This window comes from Gossypium arboreum, chromosome 3 (genome assembly GCF_025698485.1).
Source record: "Gossypium arboreum isolate Shixiya-1 chromosome 3, ASM2569848v2, whole genome shotgun sequence".
In the NCBI taxonomy this organism is placed as follows: Eukaryota; Viridiplantae; Streptophyta; class Magnoliopsida; order Malvales; family Malvaceae; genus Gossypium; species Gossypium arboreum.
The window spans coordinates 111,475,918-111,486,911 of record NC_069072.1 but is presented as its reverse complement, the minus strand read 5'-3'; the positions used below and the strand labels follow the sequence as shown (position 1 = coordinate 111,486,911).

Sequence of the window (10,994 nt, the reverse complement as noted above, 5' to 3'; positions counted from 1 at the left end):
CAGTATGGTATTAGTCAATACAAACAAATTTGAGTTAGAGGTGAACAAAATTTGATTTGATTCAAAAAAGTAAAATAAAAATTCAAATTTCTAATTAATTGAATTGAGTTGTTCGAGTCAACTCAAATAAGTAATTTCAGTTTTGAGTCGAGTTAAATTTTACAATTCAAATAATTTGAATAATAAATTAATTTATTGAATTTAGTGAATTCGAGCCGTGCCGGGCTAAAAATGTCTTACCTAAGAACCGGCCTGTTTTTTAAACAGGTCTTATTTTTTGTCTATATCCATTTTTCGAGCCTATATTTTTACTCAAACCCTCCCACATTAGGTGGTCCGGCCTATTAACAAGTCTAATTAAGAGTCAGATTATATTTTAATCTTATACTTAAAAAATGTTGTCTATTCCATCAATTACGTTAACTTTTAATAATAAAAATAAATAAAATTACAAATAGTAACTCTTCAAATCTCGTAGTTTTGGAGATAGTAATCCAATAGTGCTCTCCAGAAAATAATTTCAATAATCCACAAACAACTCAGCAGAGTTTCTCAATTTGCTTTGTATCCTACCAAAAGAATGACAAACTTAATTTCGAAACTAGAATTATTGATGTGCTTTTTTCCCTCCAAGATAGGGATCAGGTGGTAAAGATAGGAGTGGTAGTGCCCAAGTGTTGGCAAAGCCTGCGAGTAATGACCACTCAACATATCCCGTTCAGTGCCTAAAGTATCAGGCTATAGTCTTTGGGGACCCTTCTATTTTATAGGAGATGTCAGTCCTTGCTTCCCATCTCTGTGCAATGTGGGTTTTACACATTAGACTAGCTTAGCGGCCCTTTTGAGTTTTTAACCTATTTTGTCCCCACTCCTCACTATCTATTTCTTTTTCAATCTCAAAAATGTCTAGTATAAGGCTTAGGCTTCCTTTGGTTCACCGTTTAAAGCCAAGAAAGCTGCAATTGGACTCCCAACCTCATTGGGAAGTTTGTTTGGTTGAGTGTTTCAAAGGCAACCAAAATCAATTCTCACCACACTCGCTATCCCAAAATCAACTGGAGCTTTCAGTGAGATAGCTCACCGTTGAACTTCCATTTATTATTTTACCATTTTATCCTTAAAGTTTCTTTATCAATCATTATTTTTTCAGATTTGGCGGCCAAATTCGCTATCTATGTTGGAGTTTCAACACACTTTAACCGGTAAAGTAAGAATTTCAAACAGAGCACCAAAGAAGAACGTATTATACCGGGTAAAATATGAAGGAAAAATGCTTGAAGTTCAAGCTTTTAGCTCTTGTCAAGAATGGAGAAATGAACTTAGAATTTTAGAAGGCAAAGGAAGAATGGAGCATATGGAAGAAAATATGATGATTTCATTCGTTTTAAACATTGGTTATATAATAAAAATTAAAATTAAAAATTATTATCATTTTATCTAATAAATAATTTAAATTGATTATATAATTCATTAAAATATTTATAATAAAATATTAAAAGATACATTTTAATATTTTATTAAATAAATTTATAAATTCACATATTTTAATAATTTTATATAAGCAAAATAATTTAAAAACTTCTATTATATATCAATTCTAATATGATGTCCTTAATAGTCATTTTCATTTTCACCTCGCCACATACAATTGCGTTTGAATCCAACACACACTCACATTGTTTTAATCTCACATCTCAGATATCAATCTCACCGCTACAAGATAACTAATCTCACCGCCATCATTTTTTAACCTCAACGAGGTAAACACACCGCCCATCCAAACTAAGCCTTAATTTGGATGGGCAGTGCGTTTACTTCCGGTGAGATTCAAAATAGTGGTAGCGGTGAGATTATTTATTATGGCGGTGAGATTGAATCTTATAACGTGAGATTAGAAATAGCGGTGGGGTATGTGTTTGGATTCAAACACAACTGTAGTGGTGAGATGAAAATAAAAAATGACTATTAAAGATATTACATTAAATTAAATTAAATTAAATTATATATATAAAATAAATAATTATTCCATATTAAATAATATATATTAATTTTTATTTATATTAAAACAAAAATTTTATTAATAAACAATTACATTACATAAAGTTCATGTATCTACTTATTTATAATTAACTTTTATTTATATATTTATTTTAAAATATATTTATAGTAAATATTAAAATAATTATGACAATAAACATATAATTTATATATTTTATGATAAATATATATATTTACTACATCAACATATATAAAAGAATAAAATTTATTTAATTGCTATATAATAATAACATTTGTAATTTACTTATTTGGATACCCAAAAGTCTTATTTTCACACCCATATTAAGGATAAAGTGGTAAAAATATTACCCACTATAGTTGCGTTTTGTTTGCTGGTGTTTGACACTCCAGTCTAAAACTTTCTCACCAGTGCGTTGAAAGATCTTTCGCTGGCAAAATTTGTTGTCATCCAAACAGGTATATATGGTGCGATTGCACCAAAATCAAGAATAAACGTGCTTCACTGGAAGTAACTGGGCATCCAAAGGAGCCCTAAAACAATAAAGAGGTGTCACCGCGGATTTCTAATAATGTGGTTGAGAATTTAATCATGCTATACGATTAGTTATTTATTTTTTTAACAGTATCTGTGATGAGTGAATTTGTCACTGTTGTTGACGAAGGATAACTTGATTTTGATAAAAAAATTAAAAATATAAATTTTATAAACTAAAAGTGAGGGAAATCTTTATTTTAAAACAAATAATATCTCATTATGGATATATTTCAACAATCTTTACCATCTTCTTAGAAATCAATTATAAATTAAAAGATATATTATTATCTTTACTAACTGTTTGATTCATAAATTATATCTATTTAATAGAGTTTTTTATATAAAATATTAAATTGTTTATTTTATGTAAAAATTATTAAGTGATATATATTAATTTACAAAAATATACTATATTATTTATTATATTATATTGATAATTAAATAATTGTTATCTTTTTATTAAATTTATAAATATAATACTCGTATTTTAAAATCTAAATAATGTACCAATTATTATTCAAAGTCAAAATAAACGAAATAGAGCCCAAACTTCAAGTCCAAAGTAAAAAGAAATTAAATCCAATAGCCAAATAAAAGGGCAATTTACTAAAAAAAGCCCTTTTTTTCGTTAATTATAAAAATGGTTCGACTTTTTTATTATTTACGGGAAAGGACCATTTTCCCCGAAAGCGTATCCACGTCAGCGCGAAGTCAGCAAAATGCGTCCCTAGGGGAGCATTTTGTCCACGTCAGCACAAAGCGCTTCCTTGAGGGTGTGCTTTGTGCTGACGTGGACAAATCGCTCCCCCAGGGACGCGTTTTGCCTCTTTTTTTAAGGTTAGGATTTTTAGTGGTTTAGGGTTTTTGGTGGTTTATGGTTTTTGGTGGTTTAGGGTTTTTAGGGTTTTTTAAGGGAAAAATTAATGAACACTTAGAGTTGAGGGTTAATTAATTAAATTAACTATGAAAATAAAAAATTAATTAAATTAGGGTTTAGGGTTTTTAAGGTTAGGATTTTTTATTGTTTTAGGGTTAGGGTTTTAGCGATTTAGAGTTTTTTGTGTTTTTTAAGGGAAAAATTAATGAATACTTAGAGTTGAGGGTTAATTAATTAAATTAACTATGAAAATAAGAAAAAATCAATTAAATTAGGGCTTAGTGGTTTAGGGTTTTTAGGGTTTTTTAAGGAAAAATTAATGAACTAATTAATTAAATTAACTATGAAAATAAGAAAAAATCAATTAAATTAGGGCTTAGTGGTTTAGGGTTTTAGGGTTTTTAAGGAAAAATTAATGAACTAATTAATTAAATTAACTATGAAAATAAGAAAAAATCAATTATATTAGGGCTTAGTGGTTTAGGGTTTTTAGGGTTTTTGATTATTTTAGGGGTTAAGGTTTTAGTGGTTTAGGGTTTTAGTGGTTTTTAAGGGAAAAATTAATGAACGAGGGTTAATTAATTAAATTAACTATGAAAATAAGAAAAAATCAATTAAATTAAGGCTTAGTGGTTTAGGGTTTTTTGGTGGTTTAGGGTTTTTAATATTTTTTAAGGGAAAATTAATTTAATTAGAGTTCAGGGTTAATTAATTAAATTAACTACAAAAATAAAAAAATAATTAAATTAGGGTTTAGGGTTTTTTAGGATTTATTAATTAAATTAACTGTTAATTACCGAAAAAAGCTCCTACGTGGATGCTCTTTTGCTACAGTAGTATCTGATAAAATAATTTTGAGAAGATTCAAAAACGCTTCAAGAAGGATGCACTTTCAGCAAAATTATAGGAAAAGCTCCCACATGGACACTCTTTTGCTGTAGTAGTATCTGATAAAATAATTTTGAGAAGATGTTTTTGAACAAATAGTGTCAAAAACGAAGGATGCACTTTCAGCAAAATTACGGGAAAAAGCTCCCACGTGGACGCTCTTTTGCTACAGTAGTATCTGATAAAATAATTTTGAAAAGATGTTTCTGAACAAATTGTGTCAAAAACGCTTAAAGAATGATGCACTTTCAGCAAAATTACGGGAAAAATCTCCCACGTGGAAACTCTTTTGCTACAGTAGTATCTGATAAAATAATTTGAGAAGATGTTTCTGAACAAATAGTGTCAAAAACGCTTCAAGAAGGATGCACTTTTAGCAAAATTACGAGAAAAAGCTCCCATGTGGCCACTCTTTTGCTACAGTAGTATCTGATAAAATAATTTTGAGAAGATGTTTCTGAACAAATAGTGTCAAAAACGCTTTAAGAAGGATGCACTTTCAGCAAAATTATGAAAAAAAGCTCCCAAGTGGACGCTCTTTTGCTATAGTAGTATCTGAAAAAGCCTTAGACTATAAATGAGCCAAACTTCATTCTCAGGTTGCATAAGTTACAGCAAGAGAAATTGAGGCTAAAGTAAAATAGAAACTGAGGATGAGTGAAGGTGTTAGTGCTATTATTTACTATAATGGCGAGGTCCGTGACACCGAGAACGACGTCGTTTTTTCATCAGAGAGCACAACACGACTGGTTTTTAACCAGAACATAGATTTCACAGAACTTCGTAAAAGAATTAGGCGTAAAATCTTCAGAACAATGTCAATGAAAGTTTTGTCTATTAAGTATCGATTTTATACTTCAATTGATCCCATGAGATATGACTCATTCGACATCAAAAGTTCTCGTAGCTTGGAGGCAATGGTGCAGACTCATCTTGCTAGTGGATCACCCTATCTTGAGTTATATGTACAATTTTCATCACCAATTGATGCATTTGCGACCTCGACATCTAATACTGTTCGAGAGGAATACACGACCCCTGCTCGACACTCCGTTAGTGGGTGAAAAAACACAGAAGCGCCCGTGTTTGGTAGTAGTATGAAATACACATCTCCTGCATGACACTCTATTGGTGGATGGGACATGCACCTTGGTGGGTCGATGTTTGATACTGGAAATACGTACTGGGGAATGACATCAACTTCTAGTGGTTGGCAATCCACATCGGATTGGGGACGTTATGAAACATCCAGAAGAAAGGATAATATACTCCCTACGACATCTATCGGCGAGTGGACCTCGTTCCTTGCAGATGATGGTGGGTCAGATGATGAGTCTGATACGGATCCACCTCGAGAGCCTGGCCCTGATGGTGTGAAAGTTGGATTATTTTTTGAATCAGAGCCTGTTCCAACCATACTTAAAGATGTTGAAGGGGGTTCAGATGAAGAAGAAGAAGATCCACGATTCAGGGCGTATTCGCCTTCAGCCCACATGCATAATGTCGATCTATCTCAAGATGATGCGTTGGAGTTTCCAGATCTACCACACAGAAGGCGTGACCGTACAAGTTCGACATTGGATTCGGGTGAAATTGAAGTTGGTAGGAAGTTTTCCAATAAGGATAGTTTTCTTGCTGCATTGAAACAACATAGCATCATGAACGAGGTTAATTACAACATGGTTAAATCCAAATCCGATAAGTTTGAGGCCAAGTGTGCAGTATAAGACGATACGTGTTCATGGAAAATCATGGCCTCATTGAGGAAAAGGACAGACTTCTAGGAGATAAAAAAGTACAAAGGTCCACATACATATGTTGGCGGTAAAGTATCACTAGGTGTTTAGGGTTTTTGAATAAAACTGTTATTATGTAATGTTGCATTATTTAACATACTTCATTGGCAGGTGTTTCACAAGATCATCCCAAGATGGATTCAGATATGATTGCTAGCTTAATACTACCGACGTTGAACGCAGATTCGAAGACTTCAGTGTCGGTCTTAATTACCAATATTTGTAGCCAATTGAAGTATACGCCCTCTTACCGTAAGGTTTGGATAGCTAAGCAGAAGGCGTTTGAAAAGATGCATGGTAGGTGGGACGCTTCATATAATGAAGTGTGGCAGTGGTGTCAGGTGCTGGAGAGATATGTCCTAGGCTGCATAACAGACCTTGAAACGACACTTGCATACTACAACGACCGATTGCTCCGTGGATGCCTAGTGTTCAAGCGTCTGTTTTGGAGTTTTAAGCAATGTCGGGACGCATTTATATACCGCAAGCCATTGGTACAAATTGACGGTACCTTTATGTATGGTAGATATACCCATCAGCTATTGCTAGCTGTGACACAGGATGGCAGTGAGAGAATCATTCCAATTGTGTTTGCAATAACACCGGAGGAGTCAGCTGATGACTAAGATTTCTTTCTTTCTAGGTTAAGGAGGCATGTCTGCCCCCAACCTGATATATGGTTATATCGGATCGGGGTACTGGAATACTAGTTGCAATTGAGCGACAAGGAAGCCAATGGCATCGCATACACCATCTGTATTACCTAAGGCATGTTGCGTCCAACTACTACGGGTAATATCGATCAACAACTGAACGAAGACAAGTGACCAACGTGGGTATTTAATCTCTATTACTATAATTTCGCTTGTAATATTCAATTTATTTTGAATGGAAGAGTGGTATGTAATTTTCGTTATCAACTTATATTGGCAGGGTATGAGATAAGTAAGGACCGTTTTCATGAGATGTTAGCGGTTTTGGGTTCAGTTAACAAAGAAGGCGCAGACTACTTTTGTAACATACCTTTCGAACAGTGGACACAAGCATATGACGACGGCCTACGATATGGTCATATGACCTCAAACCTGGTTGAATGCATAAATTCTATTCTAAAAGGAATGCGTCATTTTCCGATAACAGCTGTTGTGCGAGAGACATATTTTCATTTAGCGGCACTATTTCTAAAGCGAGCAGCGAGTTATAAAGGCCAAATGCAGGGAGGCCATGTATGATGCGCAAAGGTATTACGAGAGATTAACAAGGCGAAGGCAAGAGCCAACACTATGCACACAGTCTGTCACGATTGTTACAACCTATGGTTTCGTGTGACAGAGTTTGACAAACTGAACCAAGGTATTATTGGCTGGCAATATCGTGTACACTTGAGAAATAGGACATGCGACTGTGGGGTGTTTGACGCACTACGTTATCCATGTGCTCATGTAATTACAGCTTGTCAGAATCTCCGTCTGGATCCCATGACGTATGTTGACTAAGTGTACAAGATAGAATACATGTACAACGTGTGGAGACATGTATTCCCACCAATCCCAGATGAACGTAAGTGGTCGTCAGACGCTTGTCTGCTTAAGTCATTAATGGATAGAGAATTGCGCCGCAAACCAAAAAGTCAACCTTACTCGACTAGAATATGTAACAATATGGATATCCAAGAAAGAACAAACCAACAGAGGTTGTGCGGATGGTGTAGGAACCCAGGCCATATAACTCGATCATGTCCAAATCGAAATAGTTGATAGTTATTGTAATAAAATTATGTTGCATTATTTATATTTTATTAAAATATAAAAATATTAAAAATATTACCGTAGTCAAAATAACATTTATTTTAATAAAATTATTGGCTAATTTAAAAGAACATTTATTGTATTAAAATTAAAAAAGTAAAGTACAATTACAATATTAAAAATAATTTTATTTTATTATATGAAACTATATAAAAAAAGTTTCTACAAATATATTAAAAAATCAATGTTGGTGTCAATCAAATCGATTGCCACATGGGGTTCGTCGACGGTTACGCGTTGGATTCCTCTTTGGTTCAGCTTCCGGCGAGGGTTGTGGTTGCTCCGGTGGGGATTGTGGTTGCTCCGGCTGGGGATTTAGTTGTGGGTGTTGGAAGGATGACCCACCTTGACAAAATAATGAGTGCGGAGGTGTTTGTATCATTCATGGTGAAGGTGTTTGAATCCCATAAGGTGATGGAGAATGGTAAAAAGAAGAGCTCTCCGACGGAGCCTCGTGCAATCCCTCATGCGACAGTGGCCTATTGATCGGCGGTTGACTTGGAGTAATTGGGAATAGAGATGAACCGGGCCATGCATTCCAACCTGCCATAAGACTAGGAAAAGGAAACATAAAAGGGTTAGGATACATATAAGGGCTAGGATAACACCTGACATTATCTGAAAAGACTATGATATAGGTGTCGTCAGTTGAAGTGTTAGCCTAAGTGGCTATGTGGGCACTGTTGATAGGCCCGGTGATTGTGTGGGCGCTGCTGATGGGCCCACGTCATCATCCCTTCTTCTTGGATTTAAAGGGCCTCGTTGTTCCCTTTACACACGAATTTGTCGTAGCCTCTCCTCTTCTGACAGTAAAAATGGCTTGCCATGGATCCTAAACCATGGCATGTATTCCGACACGCATGCTAAATCAAGAACGATGATTGGTTCCCGAGTAGGTATATAATCATACCGATTTTCCCACATTTCAATATATTCTAACCAGTGTCTCGGCCAATCCGTATTCAATAGCCATAAGTCGACTTTGTGCTCATCATCGAGCACCTCAGGTTCCACGGGAATCAGTTGTCAGAATCCAAATTGTCACAATACTCTATCTGACTAGTGCATCTCCACGATAGCATAGTTTACCAATGGGACCTTCACATGCCACATGTTCGGATTTTAAAAAAATTCATTCGGAATTACTGCCCAAATTGCCAGATCCTTGTATGGTGTCTATTGAAACTATATGAACATGATAATAATATTAGTTATATAGGTAATACTAAATAATAAATACTAAATACTAAATACTAAATACTAAATACGAAACGGCTATTTTATTATGTATATATATATTATTTAATACTTACTTGTGCTTCTAACCGTTGGTCTAATAGAAACCGTATATCTTCAAGAGATGTGGGTATTCCAATATAACTCGCCGAATGGTTCCACCTAATTAAATAATTTTTTAGCATAAAAATATATTTTAAATCTACGTAATAAATGTAAAATCTAATATAAAATTTACCTCGTTATTAGTGGGAGTGTATATGGGTGGTCACTCGAGGACGTAAAAATGGAAAGCGAAACCTTACCCATGATTACAGTAGTGATAGGCATCCTCCGATTTTGGCTTTATTCTGTCGCGTTGCCCTGCATATCTCCCGGTACAATGTTGTTAACACGGCAGACCCCCAACTTAATTCACCCGTTGCTCTAAAATCAACGAGTTTCAGCAGCTATCTCAGATGTACGCGGTTTCGTGACAAGTCTGGCATCAGATAACCTCTAATCAACTCAAGAATGTATGCTCGAGCATATCGTATTCTTCTGAGTTCAATCGAATCATTATCCGGCTCTAAGAATGTGTCTCGTAACCAGCCCATTTCGATCTGACCTCCGTTAATAGTATCCGGTATAGCACCCAAAAGCTCGTAGCATACGGCTTCCCAATCAGTAGATGATGCGGACCCGGTGACTGCGTACCCATCCACCGGCAATCTCAATTGCAATTGCACGTCTTCTAGAGTGATAGTACACTCTCCGCATGGAAGATGAAAAGCGTGCGTCTCGGGTCTCCACCTCTCTATCAATGCACTGATTAATTTCGGGTCCAACTTACACCCTCGGCCTATCGTGGCCACGTGCCAAAAACCCGCTTCCCGCAGGTAATTCTCTATCAACGACGATAGAGGACTAGACATATTACGAATATAGCATTGCAACACCCGATCTACATACTGTTATAAAAAAATTATACAATAAATATTTAATTAAAATTGCATAAATGAAAAAAAATACTATTAAAAAATTAATTAAGTTGATTACTTACCATTGTCATTTGATTGACGGAGATGTGTTTATTATCGAGACGAATTAATGAACCGACCATTGCTAACACGATCGAATATTTTTGTAATTTAAAAAATAAAACTAATTCAAAAAAAAATTAAACACAATTTTTTTGCAAAATTAGAAACAACTTTGACAAAAATTGAGAGAAATTTGAGGAATCTGGAAAGAATTTAGAGAGAATTGTTGTGAGAGGACTATTGTGTGAAAAAATAAAAGGAGGGAGGGGCCTTTTATATATTTTTTTGACCGTTGGGGTTCAAACGGTCACATGACGGTTGCAGCGGGGCAAAACGCGTCCCTGGGGGAGCGTTTTGTCCACGTTAACACAAAGTGTACCCTCAAGGAAGCGTTTTGTGCTGACATGAACAAAACGCTCCCCCAGGGACGCGTTTTGCTGCCATGGACACTGACTTCGCGCTGACATGGACGTGCTTTCGAAAAAAATGGTCCTTTCCCGTAAATAATAAAAAAGTCAGACCATTTCCGTAATTAACGAAAAAAAAGGATTTTTTTAGTAAATTACCCCAAATAAAAAGTTAAAACTCAATTTAAAATATAATTTAATAAAAATAATATTTTATTAATATATTATATTTCTAATAATATTTTGCATATTACTAGTTACAGACATATAAAATATTTTCAAAATATTATTTTACTTGATTTTAGAATAAATAGTTGTAGTTGAAAATTATAGAAGATATATAATTTCTTCAATGGTGGAAAAATAGATATTCTCACATAAATGAATATAAATTATCTTAAAATCA

At 34.5% G+C, this 10,994-nt stretch overlaps 1 protein-coding gene and 1 long non-coding RNA gene across 3 annotated transcripts; one reads left to right on the top strand and one right to left on the bottom strand.

Annotated features, from left to right (window-relative positions):
• The first annotated feature begins 5,006 nt into the window (after positions 1–5,006).
• Positions 5,007–6,741, top strand: LOC108464887 (uncharacterized). The gene is made up of 5 exons (XM_017765167.1): positions 5,007–5,014; positions 5,527–5,793; positions 5,872–6,035; positions 6,227–6,557; positions 6,642–6,741. Exons 1-5 carry the CDS (start codon positions 5,007–5,009, stop codon positions 6,739–6,741), a joined length of 870 nt encoding a protein of 289 aa, XP_017620656.1.
• Positions 6,742–8,104: 1,363 nt separating this feature from the next.
• Positions 8,105–10,773, bottom strand: LOC108464888 (uncharacterized). Of its 2 annotated transcripts, XR_008280392.1 has the most exons (4): positions 10,202–10,773; positions 9,465–10,109; positions 9,237–9,321; positions 8,105–8,477 (listed from the first exon to the last, which is right to left on the bottom strand). It is a non-coding gene; the product is annotated as an uncharacterized LOC108464888 (long non-coding RNA). The 2 variants fall into 2 exon arrangements; XR_008280393.1 differs by lacking the exons at positions 9,465–10,109; positions 10,202–10,773 and adding an exon at positions 9,398–9,426.
• Between the last annotated feature and the right edge of the window lie 221 nt (positions 10,774–10,994).